The 25,609-nt window shown below is 44.6% G+C and overlaps 1 protein-coding gene and 1 pseudogene across 1 annotated transcript; one reads left to right on the plus strand and one right to left on the minus strand.

Annotated features, from left to right (window-relative positions):
* Window positions 1-690: 690 nt before the first annotated feature.
* On the plus strand, window positions 691-13,325 carry LOC123521145 (zinc finger protein 709-like). The gene is made up of 4 exons (XM_045285435.1): window positions 691-896; window positions 6,843-6,969; window positions 8,933-9,083; window positions 9,711-13,325. Exons 1-4 carry the CDS (start codon window positions 894-896, stop codon window positions 11,674-11,676), a joined length of 2,247 nt encoding a protein of 748 aa, XP_045141370.1. The 5' UTR covers window positions 691-893; the 3' UTR covers window positions 11,677-13,325.
* A 6,932-nt stretch (window positions 13,326-20,257) lies between these two features.
* On the minus strand, window positions 20,258-23,427 carry LOC101661287 (annotated as a pseudogene).
* Window positions 23,428-25,609: the final 2,182 nt, after the last annotated feature.

Below are 25,609 nucleotides of genomic sequence, written 5' to 3' on the forward strand. Positions count from 1 at the left end.
TTCAGCATTCCCTGGGGACCTCGCTGCCCTGTTCCCTTGCTGTTCTGTTGCACCCCCTTAGTGTTTTGCCTCGGTGTGGCGGGATCAGATCAGGCGCAATTCCCACACTATGTCTCCGGTGTTGTGCCCTGTAGGGCTATGGGTCATTGAGGGACGTCATGTCTCATAGTGGGGCTGGTCTTGTGCTCCTCTCTGAACTAGCTGCTCTAATCGGGAACATCGTCCTCAAGGTCTGGTGGGCCAGGATGTGCTCCACTGTCTCCTCTTCCCCCTTCATCTGCTCCCGTGTCCCTCTCCCGGAGCTGCAGATGCAGTGCCGTCCTTTGAAATGAATTCTTCTGGGGGGAGGGTCAGGTGTCCATTAGTAGTTGGGATTGGGGCCGGGCCCCCCAGACCTCTCCACTGGAAAAGCTCATTTCTAATGATTATTTTACAAAGTAAAACAGTCATGTAGGAAGTCCTGGGAGATGGACCAGGCTTAGATTGGGGAATTGGAAATGGAGAAGGCGGGATGTGCTGTGGGGGCAGACCCTGTTCCGCCTTCAATGCACATGCCCCCAGGGCAGAGCAATGCTGGAACCTGGGAGCAACCAAACGCATGTTGCTGCCTGCTGCTTACCCGCCTCTGTCTCCTCCATGTGCTGCTTCCATTTCAGCTCTTCCTGTGGTGCAGGAGACCCAGTGCAGCCCAGGCAGCTGGGGACCTGGCCGTTCATCCTGTACATCTGCCAGTGTCCAGAAAGGACTTCAACTGCTCTGACTTGTGTGGACGGAACAGCCCTCATCTGACTGCAGCCTTCCCTGTGCTCTGCCTCCCGCTCCATCCCTCCTCCTGAGAGCCTTCTTGACTGTAGAGACCACACACCCTTCGACCTCCAAACTGCAGCCAGGAAATGGTGAGTGCTTGGGCACCTGTGCTAGTCTTGTTGTCTGTTTTGGGTATTTCTTTACTTAAAGAAATTGTATGTATTGGGAATTAATACATATATCAGTGCATGGTTCAATCATGTGAGCAGAATTGTTTTCCAAACATCCCTTTTCTACATGGACTCCTAAGCATCTCCCCTTCACCTCGTCACCAACAGTGTATCTCCTTCCATCCTCAAACCTTCCATTTCCTATATAGGCTCATGCATTCTGAGTTTCATGTACCAAAGAATGAAATAACTTATAACACAACTTCAAGAGGGTGGTCCCAGTGACCAAACACCTCCTCATATGTACAAACAAAAAATACCAACCCAAAAAAAACAGAAAATGTTGGAAACCAGATCAGTTCTAACACGCACCAAAGGAGGTGGGGAATCTGCTGCCAACATTTTAACTGTTGAAGGCAAATGTCTGCTTTGATCTTGTGTATTCGACTCAGCAGTGGACTCTGTTTAGTGCTAGTTTTTGGTTTATGAGTGTGGCTGGATAGGAAATGGGGTGTGTGCGGCCAGCTGTGTGCTGTGCAACTGTGTTTCTGGTCTTTTTTAGACACCGGCACAGGTTAAACTGTCTTCATTTCTTACCTGGTTTTGTCCAAAACTCAAGGTTTCTTCCTGCCTCTTTGTACACACTACTTCTTGGACAGCTGTCTGATCAGTGTCCTCTTCTGTTCAGAAAGGTGACCTTGCTCTGCACCCTGATGAGGAAGAAGTTAGACTCTCTTCAGTTCCTACAAGTTCCCGAAAACATGTGTCCTCTGACCCCAAACACCCGTCAGGCTCCTCTCCCCTCGCTCTCCCACAGCCCGGCGGGTTCAAACTGAGTGTAAAGCTTTCCGTCAGTGAGGGAGTTTATTGTGCCAACTTGGCTGATAAACACATATGGGGTTAATTGAAGGGCAGAGGGAAGCCTCGCCTTTCTGGTTCTCTGGTCTCTTGCTTTGTGTTGGTCGGACCAGGGTGCAGCTGCCTTAGCCAGTTCCCTGCTTCAGGTGGCAAGGCTCACTTCCTGCAAAACATCCCCTAGGAGAAGCCGCATGGACCTGCCCCGTTGCAGCCCTGGGTGCTGGAGCAGTCGTGTGGGACCCTTGTCAGCGCTCAGATGCTGACACGCTCACTGACTCGGCTTTCCTCCTGCAGTCGGCATCACTGCGTGTGTTCTGTGAGATGGAGGAGGACCTTGTAGATCGGTGTTGGACATAGGGGCTAATGTTGGACTTGTGGTTTGGGCAGCACTGGGTTGGGATGCTTTTTGAATGTACACTTACCCTTTATATAAAACCCTCTCTTACACTTATGAGTTTATGTGGATTTGTTTCTCTAATGTACCCAGACTATACGATCAGCAAGTGAAGGGGGAGCCATTATCCTTACATCAGGCTCTTTCCATCTCTACTGCCCACCTGGCATCATGGGTGCTTTAGACAGGTTTTGTTCACAGTGTTTTTTCTCTTCACAGTCCCTATTGCAGGACAGGCATTGTTACTGTTTTAGAACCACCTTGTTGTAGGAAATGTGCAGGGGACCTTTTTGGCTTTAATTTTAACAATCTTTACTGCTCGTTTGATCATCAGTTGTGTGTGTAGTGTTTTATGTAAATCATACCTGACCTGGGGCTGCAGGAGAAAGATGGCCTTTTCTGCTCCTGTAAAGACCTACGGCCTTGGAGACCCCCAGAGCCAGTTGTGTGTCACACGGGGTTGCTGTGAGTCGGACTCCATGTGATGGTCATGAGTTTGGCACTCCAGGTCACCGCAGTTTTCTCCTCTGGTGTCTTCTAGGAGTTTCCTTCCTGTGCACTGACATTTTTCTTGAGTTAATGTTTGAAAAAGCTGTAACATCTCTGTATATATCGCCTTTACTTTGTTTTGCTAGTTGATGTACAGCTGTCTGAGCACCATTTATTGGAAAGACTATTTTTTCTGCCTGAGACGTTCTTGGTCCTTACTGGAAGACAAGATGATTTGCTTTTTGGTTCTTTTTTGCATTTTATTGAGATGCTTCTCTCTTCTCTTAGCACGGCTCCACTCTCTCACTCACTGCAGCTGCAGCTCTCATGGGCCACTGGGCAGCATCAGGCCCCCAACTTACTGCTTCAATATCGTGTGCCTTCTCCCTTTTCTCTTCCCATGAAATGTTCTACAAAGCGTGTTGACTCGTTTCTTATTCAGTTGGAACTGCATTGAGTGTGTAGATCACTTTAGAAAATGATTGGCATCTTTATTGGATTTCCTGTTATTTAGGGCTTTCAATTTATTCATCAGTTTTCCCGTTTTCTTACATTGTTTCTGTTTTCTTAGATTTAGAGCATTTCATTTTTGTTACCCATGTGTTTTGAATTTCAAGTTGCAATTGCTTTTTACCTACACAAAAGACAGCAATTGACCTGTATATTAATGTTTTATCCAGTAACTTTGATACGATTGATTATTGATTTCATCAGTATTTTATTGGTTGTTTGGAGTGTTCTATGTGGATGATCATTGTTTTTTCATGAACGTCAGTTTACTTTCCTTTTTGGTTGTCCCGACCCGCAGGAATGTCAACGCAGACCCTGGAGGAGGGAGTGGGAATTGGGGGGAACAAGAGACAGGAGAAACGAGACAAGACAGTATTCTGATCAAGTCTCTATTGAGTGAAAGGTTGCAGTCTATATAGGCCAGGGGAAGGGAAACACCCGTCGCACATGTAAATTAGGCCACTTTGGTAATAGGCCAATCAAGGAGTCCGGGGGACCTGGCCCTCAGTAATGGTTTACAGTCTTCAACCAGGTATGCGAAGTGATGTCATTTTATGCAAATCAGGTGCAGGCACTAGATGTGTAAATAGGGTGAAGACAATCTCCTTCCCAATCAAGGGGAAGCAGGATATAGGTGCTCTGTCACACCATGTATGGAAACCCCCCCATCTGCCTCCAGGCAGACCCGAAGGTTAAACTCAGCCTGTCCCAAGGACAGGCTACTCAGAGGGGAGACAACACAATCACAAAACTATGGCACGTAGGCGGGAATGGAATAGTACTGCAAGCTCTGACAAAATATAGTGAAGATTGAGCCGAACGGCCCCAGACATTTGGTGGTGGTTTTCTTTCATTGGCTCGGACTTCTCGTAGGACGCTGGTCCAGGTGGTGAGCTGGGACACCTTGCCTTGTTAACCATCTTAGCCAGAAAGAACCTGGTTTCTTGCTCATGGTCACGACGTCGGCTGTAGGGTGCGGGCAGATGTTCCTTTTCACTAGGGAGCCATTTCTCTCGGAGCCCACTTTGCTAAAGATTTTTATTTTGAACGAGTGTTGGGTTTTGTTAAATAATCTTTCTGCCTGTATTCATGTGTTCATATGCTTTTTTCTTCTTTAACCTGTTGAAGTGATGGGATCCGTCAGGTGAGCGTGTACTGGCTACTAGCCTTAGGCACTTAGAGTAAATCACACTTGCCCAGGTGCATAGGTCTTGTGATAACAGGAGGCTGTATTGGGCTGGGTTGTCTAGAGAAACAATCAGTGCTCACTCACGTATGTATAAAACAGAGCTTTATGTCAAGACATCATCTTATGTCCAGAAGGCTTCCCAGCCCGGGCCACCTGAAGTCCGTAAGTCTGATGCTGCCAGGGTTCCTCCTTCCTTTCACCAAGGCAGTTCGTGTCAGCCTTCCGGTCCATTGCTTTATCTTCCCACCTTTTTCTGCCAGACTCAGGAAGCTGCAACGTCTGTTGCTTGGGTATGCTGATATACTTGCCCTCCGTCTTTATTCTTAGAGGAGTGGACTAATACAATAAATATCATTTTTTAAAAATTATTTAATTGGGGGCTCATATAACTCTTATCACAATCCATCAGTATATATCCTTTTCTGATTGACTTAGAATAGTGTTTTCCGGGTCTGTCCATGTTATGAGGTGTTCAATTTTGTCATCCTTTTTTAGTCATGTATAGTATTCCATTGTGCATACGTACTGATATCTGTATCCATTCGTCAGCTGATGAGCGTCTGGGCTGTTTCCAGCTTCGTGCTCTGTGAACAGTGCTGTGGTGAACATGAGAGTGCTGATCTGTTCTTGTTAAGGCTCCATCATTCATTAGAGTAAATGCCCAGCAGAGGTACTGCTGGCCCTTGGCGTTTCTATTCCCAGTGGGTAGAGGTAGTCCCATATCACGTTCCTCAGTGGTTGTACATGATAATCTGCTTTGAGTTCTTTTGTGTATTTGCGTAGAGATTACTGGGTCATCATAGTTCTGTTGTCAAACTTTCTTTTTAGCAGCTACCAAGCTTTTCCACAGCTGCCGTTTCTTTTTGCATTCCAGCCAGCAATGCATGATGCTTACAATGTTTCATATGCTTCCCAATGCATGTTTGTCATCTCTCACGGCCTTCTCCACAAATGGAGAAATTTTCCAGATGCAGAATTTCAGCTTATTTTTTACTTGTTTGTTGGTTTTCTCCACCCTCAAGCTTGTACCTCTTGCTTTTTGTTTGCATGATTTCCTTTTGTTTGCTTTCATTCCTCTTGCTTTTTGTTTGCATGATTACTTACGTGTGCTCTTCAGTGAAGACTCACTGCCATTGGGTCAGTACTGACTCATAGCAACCTGTGTCAGTCCCGGTTTGACTAGAGAAACAAATCCCAGGACACTCAAATGTGTATAGGAAAGAGGTTTATACGGAAGAGTAATAATTTAGTGAGAAAACAGCCCAGCCCAGTCCAGATCAAGTCCTTAAGCCTGATATTAGCCCATATTGTCTGATACAGTTTGTAAATTCTTCTTCAAACTGAAGCAGTCCATGCAATGATACCGAATGCAGGAAGTTCACAGGCTGGTGGGTGAAAAGTCTTGTGCATCTGGTGGCAGTGGAAGCATCTTAGTGCTGGCGTGGGTCTCCGTGTGGCTCCTCCAGCTCTGCGAGTATCTCAACAGCAGGAAAGTAAAACAGAGAAAGTGTGTGGCTGCCTCCAGGGAGAAAGAGAGGAAGTTCCCAGAATCCTCATGAGAAGGCCAGGCCCATGAGGCATCATTAGCCTGTGACCTGATTGACAGGCTAGACTCCACCCCTTCAGTCTTCAGACCCTTCAGTTGACCCAAGATTAGGTGACCGCGACACACGCCTACGGGACAGGGTGGAATTGCGGCTGTGGGATTCCGAGGCTGCCCATTTCTTGGGAATGGAAAACGCCATCTTTCTTCCCTGTCTTGTCTGGTGGTTTCGAACTGCCGAGCTTGTAGTTAGCACTCCAATAATCCACTAAACCCACAGGGCTCCCACCCCCAAGCTATCCCTTGGAGTCTTCCAGGGTTTTCTGTTAGGTTTTGTGTAGTGTCGACATATCACTAGATTTAAATATTTGGTTTTAACCATGGCTGTGTTTTCCTGAATTTCTTGAAATCTTTGATTTGGTAAGCGTAATTCACTTTCTAAATTTCTCAGCTGTTAGGACGCATGAATATTGGTCATCTGTATTTCTTTCCTTCATGATATAATAAATGAGTGGATGGCTCTCTTTTAAGATTGTCCCTTGGTTCTTGTATATCCTGTCCCTTCTTTGTTTCCTGTACTTTACTTTTGATTATTTATATAAAACTCTTTATCTCTTCAAGGTCATGGCTTTTCATGTTCCAGGTCCTTTCAATTAATAAATATGTTAAAGGCATTCGGGCTATCTTCAGGGTGCTTTGTGAATTGAGTGTGTACACACACACACACACACACACACGTAAATTTTTATTTGGTCCAAAAAACTGTAGGATGTGTGTGTAGTTCCCCAGAAAGTAATAATCTGAGCACAAACATTTATCTCAGAAGTTTGTGTTCTGTTTCTATGAATCCTCAGTTCCCATCCACTAGCAGCCTCACTGTGTGTTCTTGTAAGCATTTGGAAACGTGATACCTTGCTCATGTTGAGTGTGTGGTCATTGTAGGACCCAGTGGACATTGAGGATGTGGCCGTGGTCTTTACCCAGGAAGAGTGGCCTCTGCTTGATCTTTATCAGAAGAAAGTCTACCGAGATGTGATGGTGGAAACTTTGCAAAATCTAGCCTCAGTGGGTAAGAATGAATAACTTTTAACCCCAACGCAGTACATAAAAATGTTTTATTGGTGCCAACAGTTCGAGTATTTGGACTGAGGAATGGAAATGCATTTAAAAAGTAAAAAGCCATGGTCCCTTGCTTTATGGAGCTCATATGATCTTGGTTTCCTCATGAGTCTAGTTTTTTTGTGTTAAGTATGCATTCATTTCACCCGCTCACAGTGAAAAACTGGCACTATAGAACTGTGTGCTCATCCATTTGCTAGGAATTAAGGTTGCAGACGGACATTGGGCCTCGACTCAAGTACTCCCTCAGCACATGAACACTTTGTTCTAACCGTCTGGCATTCTATGATGCTTACCTTCCCCACACGATCTCTGAAGACAAAACGGGTGCTTAAGCAAATGTGGTGAAGAAAGCTGATGCTGCCTGGCTATCAAAAGATAGCTGGGGTCTTATTGCTTCAAGATAAACAAGCAGCCATCTAGCTGAGAAGCAACTAAGCCCACATGGAAGAAACACACCATCCTGTGAGATCATGAGGTGTTGATGGGGTCAGGTATCAAACATCGAAGACCCAGAACACAATCATACCCAATGTGAATGGGATGGGGCCTGGAGTGGAGACCGGATGCCCATCTGCAGACAATTGAACATCCCCTCACAGATAGGTCACAGGGAAGAGTTGAGGGAGTCAGGGTGCAGTCTAGCACCAATGAAACGCAACTTTCCTCTTGTTCTTTGATGCTTCCTTCCCCCCCACTACCATGACCTCAATTCTACCTTACAAATGGGATTAGACCAAAGCATGCACACTGCTACAGGTAAGAGCTTGCAACACAGGGAATCCAGGACAGATAAACGCATCAGGGCCAACAAGGAGAGTAGAGATACCAGGAGGATTAGGGGAGGGGGGGAATTGATCACAAGGATTAATCTAGAACCTCCTCCCAGGGGGACAAATAACAGAAAAGTGGCTTAGTGGTGATGGAGGATGATGTAAGTTATGGAAATAATACTCTATAACTTATCAAGGGTTTGTGATGGAGGGCGGGCGGGGGAGGGAGAGGGAAGAAATGAGCTGATAATCCGGGGTTTATGGGAATAAAATGCTTTGAAAATGGCAGTGGCATATGTGAAAATGTGCTTGACACACTAGATGAATGTATGGATTCTGATAGGAGATGTAAGAACCGGCAATAAAAGTTGTTTTTTTTTTTAAAGGAAAACTCTGGTACTTTAACCCTTCATGAAGGAACAGGGTAGATATCTGCTTTTGCAGCCCTGTGGATCCTTCTGGTGCCTCAAGGGGCACAGGATCACCCTTTTATTTAAAAACACGGTTGTAACATTACTGCGTCTGCTACAAGTTTGCATGAATATTTTGCTGTAAACACACAGCTGCCCATCTTGCGAGACTGAAGAGCAAAGTATTTGGGGGACACGCCCATTGTTGTGCACTGCAATCCTGCAGTAAATGTATTGGTGACAGGCCCAATTCCAGCTATACCGCCTCGTTTTCCCAGAGTAGCAAGGACTGGAGATCAGCTTTATCCAGGGATACTGCATAGGACGCCCATGAAAGGAGTCTATTTTTGGATACCAGCATTGCAGGGAGCGAAGTAGACTTGAGTCCATCAGTTTACAGATCAACATGTGGGAGGACAGCGCCTCACCAATGGCTGAGCACACTGCTGTCTTGAGCAGACCTCTCACCTCTGTGTCCTGAGACCCTGTCTCCCCTTCAAGAGTTGCATGTGTATTATGGACACTCCCTTTCAATTCTTTATGTCTCCATCACTCTTAATCTTTGTTGACATATTTCCTCAAATTATTTTCAACCATGCTAAAGTGAGACATTGCAAAAATGTGGCCACATCCATATTTGTCTATGAGTTTGTTGTGGGGTTTTTTTTTTCATTCTCGATCTTGTTTTTTTGCTGTTTATTGTGAATCTCAACCTGTATTACTGGATCAGGGTCTGGAAGACTTAATAATGGAGAAAAGTTATCCATTGAACATATTCTGGCAACATTCAGGAACAGTAACGCCTGGTCCCCCTTGTTAGCGGAAATCTTGGAGACACGTGGCAGTAAAGACCAGCAGAGATACCAGAGGAGGCATTTGAGGTGAGTATCATCCATGTAAAGCTAGACCGTGCCCGGTGGGGAAAAATCATAAGGTGTCAAGAAAAACCATTTTTTCGATTAGGATTCGAAAGGTTTGCAGAAAATTGGAATTAGAAGCTATGGGATATTTCAATGAACCTTTGGACGCCCCCTTGTGCACCATGGCTTCAAATCAGCTTCTAGTGGGTCAGCAGTTACGAATGCTTACCAGCCTAAATGAGGATCATGTACATGTTGCATAGCAACCAGATTTTGACCCAAGCAGGAAACATTCAGTACTGTCCTGTCCAAAGATGGTGACAGATTTTTCCACTTGGAATATATGTCAGTCTCTATCTCCTGGCAGTGTTAGAGTTTTTGTTAGGATTCCCTGGGGATTCCGGATCCTGAAAGAAAAGGTCAGACGCGAAGTATTCAGGGAGTTTTTACATTAAAATGTTTTCCTAAGTGTAACATAACGACTATTTGAACCACATTTCCCTCGCATTCAATTCAGTGATTGAAGTGCTAACATTTCTGGCAGATACTTTAACCCATTAAACATGAGATGAGTTGACAAATTCAGTGTGTCTGGTCATCGTCACAGGGGACATGCATTTCTAACTGAATGCTGCCTGTTTTTAACAGGATCCATAAACTAAAGAGCGATGCTGAAGTGAGTGGAAGCTCTCCGTGTGAGAAACCCTTTGGCCAGCTTCCATGTCCTGATGTGCCACAAAGAAACGCTCCTCAACCCAATCCTTTTGAATGCTCTGTATGTGGAAACGCCTTCGTGGATCAGTCCTCTTACAGCCAGCACGTCCAGTGTCACACTGAATGCACCACCTGTCCGTGTAAGGACTGTGGAGAATCCTGCAGGTGTCTTTGTCACTTAACCACTCCTGTGAGGACTCGTAAAGGGAAGAACCCTCATACATGTCAGGATCAGGAGAAGGACGCCCCTTGTCTCTCTGCCCATGAAACTCCTGTGACAAAACTCACTGGTGTAGCACGGCATGGTTGTAAAGAATGTGGGAAAGTGTTTAGGGTTCGCGCAGCGCTCACCATACACTCAAGAACTCATAGTGCAGAGAAATCTCTTGAATGTAAGCAGTGTGGGAAAGCTTTCAAAAGTTCCTCAGCCCTCTGTAAACATTTGAAAACCCACAGTGAAGAAAGGCCTTATGAATGTGGAGAATGTGGGAAAGCTTTCCGTAGACCATCACACCTTGCTTCTCATAAAATGACTCACAGTGGAGAGAAACCGTATCAGTGTAAGGAGTGTGGGATGCGGTTTAGTCAATCGTCAACACTGAATGTGCATAAAAGAATTCACAGTGAAGAGAAACCTTATGAATGTCAAGAATGTGGGAAAGCTTTCCGTATTTCATCATACCTTGCTTCTCATCGGAAAATTCACAGTGGAGAGAAACCTTATCAATGTAAGCAGTGCGGGAAAGGCTTTAGTCAACCCTCAACACTCACTATGCATAAAAGAACTCATAGTGGAGAGAAACCTTATAAATGTCAACAATGTGGGAAAACCTTTCGCTGTTCCTCATCTCTCCATCGCCACATACGTACTCACAGTGTAGAGAAGCCGTATGAATGTAAGGAATGTGGCAAAACCTTTAAATATTCTTCAGCTATCATTTCACATAGAAAAATTCACAGAGCAGACCGACCCTATCAGTGTCAGGAATGTGGAAAAGCCTTTAAAGTTTCTTCAGGTCTCAATTCACATAGACGAACTCACAGTGGAGAGAAACCTTTTGAATGTAACCAGTGTGGGAAGCACTTTCGTTTTTCTTCAGCCCTAGCAATGCATCAAAGAATTCACAGTGGGGAGAAACCTTTTAAATGTAAGGAATGTGGGAAAGCTTTTACCTGTTCCTCAGGTCTCACTACACACATGCGAATTCACAGTGGAGACAGGCCATATCCGTGTGAGGAATGTGGGAAAGCCTTCACACAGTCCTCAGCTCTCAGGACACACAGAAAAACTCATATTGGAGTAAAACTTTATGAATGTAAAGAGTGTGGGAAAACCTTTAGTCAGTCTTTCAGTCTGACCACACATTTGCGAATTCACAGTGGGGAGAAGCCTTACAAATGCAAGGAATGTGGGAAGGCTTTTGTTTCTCAACCTGTCCTCAAATCACATATAAGAACCCACAGTGGAGAGAAACCATATAAATGCAGTGTGTGTGGGAAGGCCTTTAGACAGGCCACACACCTAACTACACATAAGAGAACTCACAGTGGAGAGAGACCTTATGAATGTAAGGAATGTGGGAAAGCGTTTAAGGATTGCACTGCTTTCACTGGGCACAAAAGAACTCACAGTGGAGAAAAGCCTTTTGAGTGTAAACAATGTGGCAAAGGCTTTGCCCAATCCTCGGCTCTCACTGTCCATCTAAGAACCCATAGTGGAGAGAAGCCTTATGAATGTAAGCAGTGTGGAAAATTGTTCATCTCTTCCTCAATGCTAAATAGCCATCTGAGAATGCACAGTGGGGAAATGCCTTATGAATGTGAAGACTGTGGCAAACTCTTCAGGCAATCCTCTAACCTCAAAACACACAGGAAAAGTCACAGGAAAGAGAAGCCTTAAGTAATGTGGGAGAACCTTAAAGTTCTGACACCACGAGGTGTATCAGAACTTACAGTAGAGAGGGCTTAGGAGTATAAGGCCTGACATCATACATCACGTTAAAGAATTCACTGTGTCGATTTCAAAAATACAATGTTTCGTTCTTGCTCCTATAATTTCAAAATATAACTCACCAAATGTTTTATTAAATAGCAATGTTTATTAGTAAGGAATATTGATGCCAAGAAAAGTTAATACAAATATTTTGTGCCTTTAAGATTAATGATAGCTATTCAGCGGCACTGGCTGGGGTTGAGATGGAAGTTAGTTTCTATGTAGCAGAAATAGGAAACAAATGAAGCAAAACTGCCCAAAGAGTCGAAATGCCCAGAGGATGGGTCTCACTCACGCACGCAGACAGACACACATGCAGAGAGCACTCATGCTGGGCAAACCCAGGATCGCGCTACTGCCCGAGTTGAATGATAGTGTTTGGTTTCTGTCTCTTGCCCTGTGCATGTGTATAAATGCTGCGGATTGGCATCTGTTGCTTCCTCAAGCCCTTCTACCTCCTTGCTCCTCACATTCATTGTGGGCAATGCAACCGTCTTGGGCTGCACGGAGAGGCTGCAAGGTGTGAGAGCTTAAACCAAAACCCCCAGAAATCATCAGACAATCAAGGAAGAAGAAAAGAAATCTGAACCGCTTGGGAATAACAATATAAAAAAGATTTCCTTTGTAAATGCAAGATGAAAATAGGAGGTTATTATGATTTGCCCTAGTCCTGCTAATTATCAGAGTAACTCATTTATTGACATGGATTATCCTTCAAATATTGAAAATCTTGCATTTTTAAAGACATGAATTCCTTTCTAACTCTTACAGGTAAAATTACCTGCTGGTAAGGTTGGAAATGATAGGCGTTTTGTATGCTTTATGGCAACTATTTATTTCTGTGGCCTATGCTCTCTGTTTTACCCAAGAATTTTTTAAAAGTATAATGCTCTTAGAATGTGGTATTTTACCATGATGTTCTTCAAGTAAGCTGATTTGGGGAACCAAAGGGTGTATTTGGAATTTTCTAATTTTGAAGTGCCTATGCTAATCTCATTCTTTCTGACAACAAGCTTTTTCTTTAAGAGGGCAAATAACCCAAATTATGATGCAGCATTTAAAATTTGTCTAAAGTTTTCCAAAAGTATATTGGGGGTGTTATGTAAATGTAAAAGCTAATATGATTAGCTCATGTATGTGGGCTTTGCTTTTAGAAGTCATTAAATAAAGCTTTTTCTTAAGTGCGAACAAAAAAAAGATCAATGATAATAAAAAAAGACAAGTGATATTGAATAGGGGTTAATTATAAGCTAGATATTTCTTAGTTTCTGTAACTATTACAAAGAATTTGTCACTAAGTAGCCTTCACCAAGAGGACTCTCATTCTTTACTAATTTCCTTGATTTTGTTTTACTATAATTATATATATTCGCCTTTTGTTACATTCAAGAGTGTTTTCTTTCTAATGACTTTCTATATTACTATTTTCCCCCTTATGAATAGTGTATTTATCATGACATTTTGAGATTTGTAAATGTTTGGTTTTCCGGGGAGGAGATGAGCCAGTCAGGGTGCGATGTAACGATGAGAAATACAACCTTCCTCTAGTTCCTAAATGCTTCCTCCCGCTCCCACTACCATGACTCGAATTCGACCTTGCAAGTCTGGCTAGACCAGGAGAGGTACACTGGTACAGATAGGAACTGAAAATACAGGGAATCCAGGACGGATGAGCCCTATAGGACCAGTGGTGTGAGTGGCAAAACAGGGAGGGTAAAGGGAGAATGGGTAGGAAAGAGGGAACCGATTACATGGAACTGTGTGTGACCTCCTCCCTGGGGGACAGGCAACCGAAAAGTGGGTGAAGGGAGACGTCGGACAGGGCAAGATATGACAAAATACCAATTTATAAACTATCAAGGGCTCATGCGGGAGGGGGAGTGGGGAGGGAGGGAAAAAATGAGGACCTAATGTCGGGGGTTTAAATGGAGAGAAAATGTTTTGAGAAACGATGTACAAATGCGCTTTACACAATTGATGTGTGTATGGATTGGGATAACAGTTGTATGAACCCCTAATAAAATGTTTAAAAAAAAATGTTTGGTTTTCTTCATATCTGATCTTACTGATTTTAGTATCCATTGATAATTATTCACTACATAATTAGTGAGATATTCCAAATGGGATTTTCAAATTACAAATGGAACTTTCTCTTTAGTTTTTTTTCCTCTTCAGTTGTTTTTACAGATGTGTACTAATTGGCGTTCAGCTATTTATGAGAACCATGCAAGCAGCCCCCATATTATGAACAAATCCTTTCTTCTCAGTGTATCAGTAAGTCAGAATCCCCACTATGTGGGAATGAAGTAAATACAGTTTGATTCTAATGACAGTGTTGTGTGCATAAGAAAGATTAGAGAAATGCACTCAGTTATTGAATCATCTGTCACATTAAAATAAAGGGGTCCTGGTGATGCCATGGTCACGTGTTGAGCCGCAATCTGAATGGTCGGCAGGTGGTAACCACCAGGTGCTCTGCTGGAGAAAGACTGGCCTTTCTAGTCCCACAAAATGTTTCAATCTCAAGACACCCACAGGGTCACATTGTTTCCTTGGCAGCAGGATGGTATGGGGAATTAGACATTGGGGTGTTAGTGGAAAAGCACTTCAGGAAGAACGATGGTGCGCTTGTCATAGGAAAGCATTTAAAAGCCTTTAAAATCCTGAGGCATTTCTCCTGTGCCTATAGAGTGAACACTTCAGTGTTTTTATTTTAAAGTAATTTGATGCGTGCCTAAAACTCGTAATGTATTTGTTTCTTTGAAACCAACTTGTATGTCACAAGATCATCCAAATTTGTCTGTTTTACTTTTATTCTTTTTGTAGCCTACCAGAACAATGTTTAGATCTGATAGTTGATGAGTCTGGGATGGGGGTAGAGGTGTGGGCACTGTTTAAAAATGTGATGCTTCTGTCTCTTTAAAGTTTTTCATGGTATTATTATTATTTTACTTTTATAAGATTACACACTAAATATATATTTTGGTGTGTATATATATATATATATGTAATTTTTTAATCGTTTTATTAGGGGCTCATACAACTCTTATCACAATCCATACATACATCAATTGTGTCAAGCACATTTATACATTCATTGCCCTCATCATTCTCAAAATATTTGCTCTCCACTTAAGCCCCAGGCATCTGGTCCTCGGTGTATATATTTTGGTGTGTATAGTAGACTCTGACTCATGGTGATACTGCAGGATAAGGTTGCACTGCCCCGTGGGTTTCTAAGACTAACCCTTTATGGGAGTAGAAGCATCTTTCCCTGCAAGGTGCAACTGGTAGCTTTAAACTGCTGACCTTGCAGTTAGCAGCCCAGTGCACAGCCCTCATGGGTGCCATGGTGGCATAGTGGTCATTCATTGGGCTACTCACTGCAAGTGCAGCAAGCTTTTGTTGTGGGATCTAAGATATACAGAAAGGCATTTTGGGTAGTCGCACTGCCCATCACATTAAATCGGGCAGTATCTCGTAGCCCCTGTCCCAGTCGATGCATATTGTTTTCATTTTCTCACCTTCACGCTTTCCTTATATTCCCTGCCCCTTCGCACATCCCCTCCTGCCTTGTCCCCTGCCAACAACTGCCTTTTGACTTGTGAACAGATTCTGCAGGAGCACAAAGACGTGTTCTGGAATTCCCATTCTCCTGAAGGTGATCCATAGTTTGTTAGGATCCACACCGTGGAATGCGTGTACATAGTCAATGAAATACAGGTAGGCATCTTTCTGGTGTTCAATGGTTGGAGCCAAGAAATGCCTCATGCCATCAGTGATAGCCCACAGGTGACATCCTCTTCCGATCAGTTTGGATTCCTGGCAGTTCAACCATGGTTGAATTACGATCAGTAAAAATTGGCTTTCGTGTGAAATTATGACATTATTGGATAATTGGCACGTTCTGTGGTCACCTGTCTTCGGAATGGCTGTAAGTATGGCCGTCTTCCAGTCAGTTATCTAGGGAGCTTGCTTCTTGATTTCTTGGCAGATGAATGAGTGCTTCCGTGTTTTATCACCTTACTGGTACCCTGTCAGTTCCTGGAGGCTTGTTTTGCGCCAGTGCCTTCAGGGCATCTTAGACTTCTTCCACCCTCGGTCTTCCTTCATTCCATCCTCTTCTGATGCTTCCTGCATTGTTCAATATTTTGCCCATAGAATCTTTCAGTGATGCAACTTGTACCTTGAGTGTTTCTTCTGTTCCTTCAGATTGAAATATACTTTATATACTCGTGTATGAGCCGAGTTTTGGGGCACACTTTTTATGCTGAAAAAGCCCCCCACATAACTTCTCTGGTGCAGTGTGGGTGTTCTGTCTCTCCCGCCCATCTGTGGGCATCTGCAGCCGCTGTGGGTGGTCTGATGTCTGCTAATATCACCCCTTTTTTTTTTCTTTTATTACGGACTCTTACATATCTTATCCATACATTCATCCTGGGTATCAAGCACATTTGCACATATGCCACCATCATAATTTTCAAAGCATTCTCTTCCCACTTGAGCCCCTGATATCACCTCTCCATTTCTTCCCCCTCCCTCCTCCACCCTTGATAAGTTATAGATTATTATTTTCATATTACATCATCCTCTGTCACCCCTCACCTACTTTTCCATTGTTCATCCCTCTGGGAGCGGTTTATGGATTGATACTTGTGATCGATTACCCCTTTCACACACCCCCTCACCCCCTAATCCTCCTGGTATCTCTACTCTCATTGTTGGCCCTTGGGAGTTTATCTAGCCTTGATTTCCGTGTTTGGATCTCTTATCTGTAGCACTGTGCATGTTCTTGTCTAATCTGATTTGCAATGTAGAATTGAGGTCATGATATTGGGTAAAGGAGTACCAAAGAGCTAGAGGAAAGTTGTGTGTTTCATCGGTGCTATACTGCACCCTGACTGGCTCCTCTCTTCCCTGTGACCCCTCTGTGAGGGGATGTCCAGTTGTCCACAAATGGGCATTGGGTCTCCACTCCTCTCCCCCCCACCCCCATTCACATTGGGTATGATTTTGTTCTGGGTCTTAGATATCTGGTACCTGGTCCCTTCGACACCTCGTGGTCACACAGGCTGGTGTGTTTCTTCCATATGGGCTTGGTTGCTTCTGAGCTAGATGGTCACTTGTTTATCTTCAAGCCTTTAAGACCCCATGTGTTCGTCTGGGTACTTTAGAAAAACAAATCCACAGAAACTCATGTATAAGAGAGAGTTTTATACAAAGGTCATGTGTGCATCAAGAAAACAATCCCAACCCAGTGCTGCCCAAGCCCACAAGTCCACCATTAGCTCGTTAACCCATATTTCCAACACCAATCCACAAAGTCTGCCTCCATCTCACAAAACACAGAATGATGTCAACTGTAGGAGGAAAGCCGAATCAGTGAGTGTGTAAGCATCTCAGTGCTGGCAGGGGTCTCCACATGGCTGCTTCAGTACCCAGGGCTGCATCAAGGTAGGTCCATGTGGCTTCTACTCAGGGATGTCTTGCAGGAAGTGATCCTTGCAAGCTGAAGCAGGAACTAGCTAAGGCAGCTGCACCCTGGTCTGACCATCACAAAGCAAGAGACCCGATAACTCGAAAGGTGAGGCTCACTGAGCCATTTATCCCTCCTCCCTTTCAGTTAACCCTACATGTGTTTATTGGCCAGGTTTGCACAATAAACTAACTCAATCCACCCCATGCCAACTTGGCACCTGTACATCATTCTTTAGCCTCAAAATTGCAATTAATAACACCTACACATTAACCCTATAATCCTGTGAATTTTTCCCCCACCTCTGAAAGTTCGTAAGCCAACCACTTCATGCCTTTATCCCCCAATTTTGGGTTTCCAATTTATATACTGCTCACTTACATCAACTCAGTTCTCTGAGAAGACAGTCATATTTTTTTACATGAAGAGTCTTCATTCAAGTTGGAACTTTGTGAAGTCTGCATCCATAAACAAAGTCAAATCCAGACAGGCCATCCATAAAGTCAGCAACAATATGCACCAGTTCACAAACATCTCCATCTGGTCGAGTTCTGGTCAACTCAATGTGGGCTGCCTCACTCAGCCTCCACAGGGTGTCCATTGGTCGCCTTGTCTTTAGACCATGAGCTCTCACCAATACTCAGCAAGCCTAGCCCCCTCGTGCTAGGTCATGAACTTTAGACAAGTCAACCTGCTCTCATCTCTCCTATCCTGTAAACCAAGACCACAGGTGTCAGTAGCCAAACTCAACCATCTCTTTATTGCTGCATTTCTCCCACTTCCACTCAGCAAGTAGATCCAGGTGGTTACCTAGCAAGCATCTCAGCTTGCCCACTGGCTCCCTTTAATGTTCAGTCCCAGAGAGGAGTTTTCTTCATGGTTCCAGATTTTTTCCAGCTTCTGACAAAAACTACTGGTTCCCGAGTACTCCAAAGCACTTGGTGGGGCATATCTTTCAGTGCATAGCTTTCTTTGCAGGCATGGCCTAAACCCATTTAAACATCAAATTTTAATAGCTCAAAGCAAGTGGGCTTACAAACTTTCTATTTTCAGACTTCCCATATTTTCTCAAAAAACAGCTGAATAAATAGTGTGGCTTTATCTGAACCCTGGCTAGACAAGGAAAACGACCACGAGGGAGAGGTCAAACAAACATCTACTCTCCATCTTATGTTTTCTTTCTCCAATACACCACTCCCAAGGTACCATAATGTGTTAGTCTGGGTACTTTAGAGAAACAAATCCACAGAAACTCATGTATAAGAGAGAGTTTTATACAAAGTTCAAGTACGCATCAAGAACAAAATCCCAACCAAGTGCTGCCCAAGCCCACAAGTCCAGCATTAACCCATATGTCCAACAGCAATCCACAAAGTCCTCCTCCATCTCACAAAACACACTATGATGCTGACTGCATGAGGAAAGCTGAGTCAGTGAATGTGTAAGCATCTCAGTGCTTCCAGGGGTCTCCACAAGGCTGCTTCAGTACCCAGGGCTGCATTGGGTTAGGCCCATGTGGCTTCTACTCAGGGATGTCTTGCAGGAAGTGACCCTTGCCAGCTGAAGCAGGAACTGGCTAACGCAACTGCACCCTGGTCTGACCATCACAAAGCAAGAGACCCAAGAACTCGAAAGGTGAGGCTCACCAAGCCATTTACCCCTCTGCCTTTCAATTAACCCACATTTGTTTATTGGCTAGGTTGGCACAATGAACTAACTAGCTCACCCGACATGCTATATCTTTTGATAGCCAGGCACCATCAGCTTTCTTCACATTTGCTTACGCACCCACTTTGTGTTCAGCAATCATGTCGGGAAGGGGTGCAGCACAGACTGCTGGATTGTTAGAACAAAGTGACAGTGGTGACTGTGAACTCAATTATGATGGCAAATGTCTATGTTGATAACCTCACACCAGCTAAAGCTGAAGCACTGTTTGGACATACAGGTGAGGAGGAGGAATCCAGTTTTGAAAGATCTTAACTCTGTGTTTTAGCTTGGCTGCTGATTGCTAAGGTTTTTGTTGATACCATATTGTTTTTATGGTCCATCTTTTCCACTTACAGAGCTTGTTAACGGTTTTTCCTTGAAATAAATATTCAAAAACATTTAACCTACTGATGTCTCAATTAATGTAATTTTATTGGTATCTATTTTTATTTTGAAATTTACCAGTAGCTGCTGCATTTCCTATCCTAGGTTTATACTCAAGTCTACAAGGTTTTCCCAGTTTTTTGGTGGTAAAATTAGGTGCCTTGGCTTATATTCGGGTTGGCCTACACTTGATTATACATGGTGCTTGAGTACATTCTTCCTTTTTAGTTTCTGTGTTAGTCTGGGTGGACTAGAGAAACAAATTCAGAGACACTCATATATGTGCAAGAAAGAGCTTTATATAAAAGATTGTACATTGAGAACACATCCTAGCCCAGTCCAGATCAAGTCCATAAGTCCGCTATTAGCCCATAGGTCGGAAACCAGTCTATAAATTCTTCTTCTGACTCACAGAACACATGCGGTGACTGAATGCAGGAAGATCACAGGCCGGTGGGTGGAAAGTTTTATGGATCCAGTGGTGGTGGAGGCATCTCAGTGCTGGCGTGGGTCTCCACATGGCTTCTCCAACTCCAGGGCTGTGGCTCTATGAGCGTGGGTCCATGTGGCTTGTCAGCAGGAAGATGAAGCAGAGATTGTGTCACCTCCAGTGAGCTATTTATCTCCTTCATGTCTCCAAATGAGGTCATTCAGCTGTAACCTGATGGACAGCCTAGACTCCACCCTTCACAAGTTGACATCCTGTCCCTGTGGTCCCTCTGTGGAGGGACTGTCCCATTGTCTACAGATGGGCCTTGGGTCTCTGCTCCAACCCCCCTCATTCTCAACAATATGTTTTTGTTGGCTTGTTCGTTAAGTGTCTTCTGATGCCCATAACTGGCCCCAATGAGGAGTCACTTTCTTTAAAGAGAACTCTTCTTCTTAATAGCGTCCTGTGTGCCCATGAACAAGCCTCTTTCACAAGGATATAAAAAAATCACTTGCATGTCTCTGCAATAAAACTGAAAACAGGGCTGCATTCTTCAGGGTATGGGGTTGTTTGAGCCTATTCTAGGGACCCTACCTGAGGTCTGGCAGTCAGGAGTAAACTTTTGTCCTTGTTGACATTTTCTTCAGGGTGTTTAAGACCCCTGTCCATGGAAATTGCCTGCTCAGAGCCCTTCCAGTGAGCATTCATCTGTTACCATGGCGATACTTGGATGGGAAATTCCAGCCTCTTTAGCAAGAATCACTGCTGGGACTGTAGTCATGTTGATAACATCCACCCTCGCACGGTCACCCCCAGGTATGGAACTTGAAGCTTTTGGCTTGGGAGCTAACTGGGGGCCCCTCCATTGTGACCATGGTCCCCTTCAAGTGAAGAGGCACCGGAGTCATGGCTTCTTGGTAGTTTCCCTGAGGATCTCTCATCTTGCTGTTGGAATATGGCACAGGAATATCTCCCAGCATAGAAGGTCTGAGACCTCATGGAGGTCCTGTCCATGCACTGATAGATGACGATGATGTCACCGGGCTGTATCTCCTCCCTCAGGGAGGCCGTGGTCACTGCGACATGTGTACAATCCTCCTTCAGAGCCCAGATATTCGCCTTGGAGTTGACCTTGGAAATCTTGACCCTGTGCTGCTGCTTGTGCCCCCAAGGAGGTAACGATCAATGTTTCCTGTTCCCCAAAGTTAAGGCATCAGATGGCTTGCCAAGTGGAGTACCCACATATTTTTTCAGTTTGTCCTTCTAAAGTCTCTGAGTCTTCCAGGTCTTTTCCACCAATTATTCCAATAAAAAATCATTTTATTGGGGGCTCTTAGGACTCTTATAACAATCAATACATCCATTGTGTCAAGCACGTTTGTACATACGTTGCCACCATCCTTCTCAAGACATTTTATTTCTATTTGAGCCCTAGGTATTAGCTAATTTTTCCCTTCCTTTCTTACCCTCCCACTCTCAAGAATCCTTGATAAATTATAACTTATTATTCTGCCCACTGTCTCCTTTCACCCACGTTTCTATTGTTCATCCCCGTGGTGGTGAAGTGTGGGGGTTCTAAACATCAATCACTTCTATCAGTTCCCCCTTTTCCCCCTTTCTCCCCCTTCTCCCCACACCTTCCCCCTACACTCATGGTATTGCTACTCCCATTATTGTTCCTGAGGAGTGTATCTGTCTTGGATTCCGTGTGCCCAAAGCTCTAATCTGGACCAGTGCACATGCTCTGGACTAGCCGATTTGTAAGGTAGAACTGGGGTCATGATAGTGGGATGGATGGGGAGGAAGCATCAAAGGACTAGAGGAAAGCTGTGTGTTTTGTGGGTGCTATACTGCACTCTGACTGACTCATCTCTTCTTTGTGACCCTTCTGTGGGGGGTATGTACAATTGCCTACAGATGGGCTTTGAGTCTCCACTGCAATCCTCCTCATTCACATCAATATAATTGTTTTGGGTCTTCTGATGTCAGATACCTGCTCCCATCAGCACCTAGTGATCACACGGGTTGGTGTGCTTCTTCTATGAGGGCTTTTGTGGGGAGAGAGGGAGGGGCCCCCACAAATCATCACAGGCCCGTTAGGCGCAATTGCATAGCGGTAATAAGTAAAGATTATAGTAAAGTCATAGAGAGCATGAGAGTTAGAGGAGAGATTGGAATAAATGGAGTCAGACACAATTCATGGTAGCATTGCTCGCCTCAGCCCCGCTTGATGGTCCACGTGGGGGTAACCCGGCCGGAAGAGCAGGAGAGCCCTCAGGACCAAGAACCGCGGAGAGCTTTCAGGCCCGAGAACCAGGGAGAGCTTTTTCTTTATTGCTAACCCACATTATATCTCTTTAGGGGGACATGATTACAAGTAATCACACGTTACAGGAAGGGGCAGTACAATAGGCATACACATTGTAGGGAGGGGATGTATGATAGGCATAAGCGTAACAGGAAGGGATGAGCTAGGGGTGTGCCCATAGGAATGGGAAGGTCTAGGGGTATACATGTGACAAGATGGGCGGACACTAGATTCATGATGGCAGCCTAACCTTGGTCATCCTTGGGCGGGTTTGACCTCTCTGGGGTCTCCTACAAGGAAACAGACAACTACTATCCTTATCAGAAGGGAGTGGTCCCTACTTGTGGGATAAAGAGTGGTGTCTTCTTGCTCTGGATGGCTGATTGCTCTTAGGGAGAATGACCCCTAATCCACTCCTGATGACCTCCAAGCATAGTCATTCTCAAGCAGCTAAGTCTGGCATATATTTGGGGGAGACAGCTTGAGAGAAATCCTTCTGTTTCCCACAGGCTTTGCTGCTTCTCAGCTAAATGGCCGCTTGTTTAACTTCAAGCCTTTAAGATCCCAGACGTTATATCTTCTAATAGCCAGGCACCATCAGCTTTCTTCATCACATTTGCTTATGCACTCATTTTGACTTCAGTGATCATGTTGGGAAGGTGAGCATCACAGAATTGCAGGTTATTAGAACAAAATATTCTGGCATTGAGAGAGGATTTGAGTCCCAATGTCTGTCTGCTACCTTGATGCTTAACATAAATATATGTACATAGACCTATATCCCTATTATATATGTTAACAATTTACATATATCCATGCCTAGAGTTATACCTCTATAAATGTCTTTTGCCTCCTAGTTCTTTCCTCTATTTCCTTTTATTTCCTCCTGTCCCACTACCAAGTTTGACCTTCATTTGGCTCTCAGTAATTCCGCTTTGCTACATTGCATTTGATCAAACCCCATCAGGCATTCTACGCCCTCCTCGCCATTGATTTTTAAATCACTTGTGGTTCCCTTGACCCTGGGTTTGTTGGCTACCCCTTTCGGTCCCCCCCACCTCCCCTTCTCCCCTGTCACTCTGGAACCATCAGTCCTGTTGTTTTCTCCTCGGAATTGTTTATCTTGTCTATCTTATATAGATAGACATGAAAAAAAAGGAGGGAAGAGGGGACCCATAGCCCATAAATAGTTCCAGGTCTGTCTGCTGACCCGTATGTATGTTTTCCAATTGAGTCTGATGAGGTGCCAAGCCCTGCCCTCAAAGTCTGAAGTCTATTTTTGGGATTCTCCGGGGACTTTGTTGGTTTTATTCCAATCTTAATGGCCCTGGTGGTGGCAGCGGAAAGCATCATCGCAGCAGGCAGGGCATGCCCGTCCCTGTCCACCTTCAGGGAATAGCTGCGTTGTGCTCAGCCAAGCAAGCAGAGTAAGAAGCAAGTGCAAACCAGGACGGGGTGAGCAGTTGGTGTCCCAAAGATGAGGCTTTCTACTTCTCTACATAATTACTGTCTTGAAAGCCAACAGGGGCAGCCCCATCCTGTCTTATACAGGGTCTGTGTGACTCAGGATTGACTTCCTGGTACTGAGAATATTCGTGAAAAGACTGGTCTGTGCTTTTATTTTTCACGATCACACAGTAAGGACCCGATGTCTTAGGGAATGTCTTCCCACCTGCCCTTTGTTTTAGCTGTTTGAGTGTCTTCTTGGAGAGACGCATGAGACAAGCAGAGAGACAGAGAGAAGCAGAAACAAAAGGAGACAAAGCAGAGTGTGAGCTCGATCCCAAGAAGTGAAGCTCTATCAGTACAGAGTCACAGCATAACTCGTGGAATGCTAGGGCCCAAACAAAATGAACAGGGTAGTGGGCAGAGCAGTCAGCGGGGCTGCTACTAGAAGGGTTACCAGACCTGATAGAAAACAAAACAAAAAAACAGAGAGGGAGGTGCCTTTTAGACAGGTGGGGTGAATACATGGATGCTAATCTGAAAAAGGATCTCATCAGGTGCCGAGGTTAAAGGTCAACATGTTGCTGGTAGAGCGCAGTGTGATACGGATACGATGATGACAAATGACACTCTCCCAAGGTTAGGGCAATGAGGATAGACTGGGGCTCTGGCCTAAGCAAAAACAATTTCTTCTTGATATGTTAATGTAAGACTGGTTCCAGTTAGGTGAAGAATAAATATGCCCCAAATGACAACTTTTCCACTACATTGTCGCTGCTATCTCCATCATCCCTCCCCTCGGGTTAGTCCCTTAAGTCCTCTATCTCATTACCTTTGAGGCAACGCTGACTCATAGCAACCCCACAGGACAGGGCAGAACTGCCCCTGTGGGTTTCTGAGATGGTCACTGTTTACAGGAGTAGAAAGCCTTATTTATCTCCTGCCCTCACATCCTAGGGTGTTGCAATTTGCTTCAATGTCTCATGGAACCCAGGAGCACTTAAGGAAATGGCTCAGGTGTTTGTGGGAGCTGGTTGGTCCCAACGCTGAATTCAGACACACAATGTGCTGATCCTCTTCATCCCTAAGGACGTGGAAGCCAGTGACATCAGGTCAGGTGATGGTTCCAACTCAAGTCCCAAGAACCAGAGGTCGGGTAGAGGTGAGCCAAATGCAGGGTACAGAAAGGAGAGTGAACATCTGAAAGTGAAATCAGGTTTTACTCCCTGAACCAGCCAGAAACTCATCACAAAACACACCTGAGTCCCGAGCCAGCAGTTTTCCAGGGTTACCTGCCATCTGATTGGTGATCCTCCCCGGTGACTCAGCACACGTTTTAGATGCGTTTAGGCTGGAATGGGAGATCACACAGATAGCTTTGACTGAGATGTGGTCTTTCCTTGCTGCGGGCCCAATCACCAAGGAAACAGTGTTGACTTGAGTCACATCTTGTAGTTAACTAGACTCAAAAAAGATCCTGGCTTAATGCTGCCTCATGACTGTAATTGGTTACTTCCTGAAAAATGGTATTATATCCACAGGTGTAGAGGGTGGAATTTACACCACAGAAGGAAGGAGGGCTTTGGCTAGAAGGGCCATATTAAGTAACTCCATCTCAGTCTTTAAGAGAGAGCTCTGCTGGTCATGTAGGATTCCACTGGCTGAAGGCAGGACCATGGGTGACTGCCATGCCTTTTCCCAGAAGCAGATGGACAGAGGCTCGCAAAAAAGCTGAAACACAGCTCCAAGACGGTTCGATGAAGCTGGAGAAATTTGATACTCTTGGCAAACAGTAAGCAGTGGACACTGACCTTGCTGGAGACAGAGTACGCGTGGTATGGTGGATCAGGAAAGAAGGGAGAGTCTCCAGAGCTGATGGAAAGGGGCAGCCCTTTCACTGAGACACAGGGTGTGGGAGTTCAGTTTGGAAGGGAGAAGTAGGAAATTGAGGTCCCTGCCTGGATTCCTCCAAATGTATTCATTTATTTATTTACTCGGTCAATAAGAATCAGTTATGGACTTCTTACAATATACGGACATCAAGTGCACTAACAGTTGCAACTCCTTTTCCAACGCTCCCTCGCTA

This window comes from Echinops telfairi, unplaced genomic scaffold (assembly GCF_000313985.2).
Source record: "Echinops telfairi isolate 266 unplaced genomic scaffold, ASM31398v2 ScPeMD7_7470;HRSCAF=8508, whole genome shotgun sequence".
In the NCBI taxonomy this organism is placed as follows: domain Eukaryota; kingdom Metazoa; phylum Chordata; class Mammalia; order Afrosoricida; family Tenrecidae; genus Echinops; species Echinops telfairi.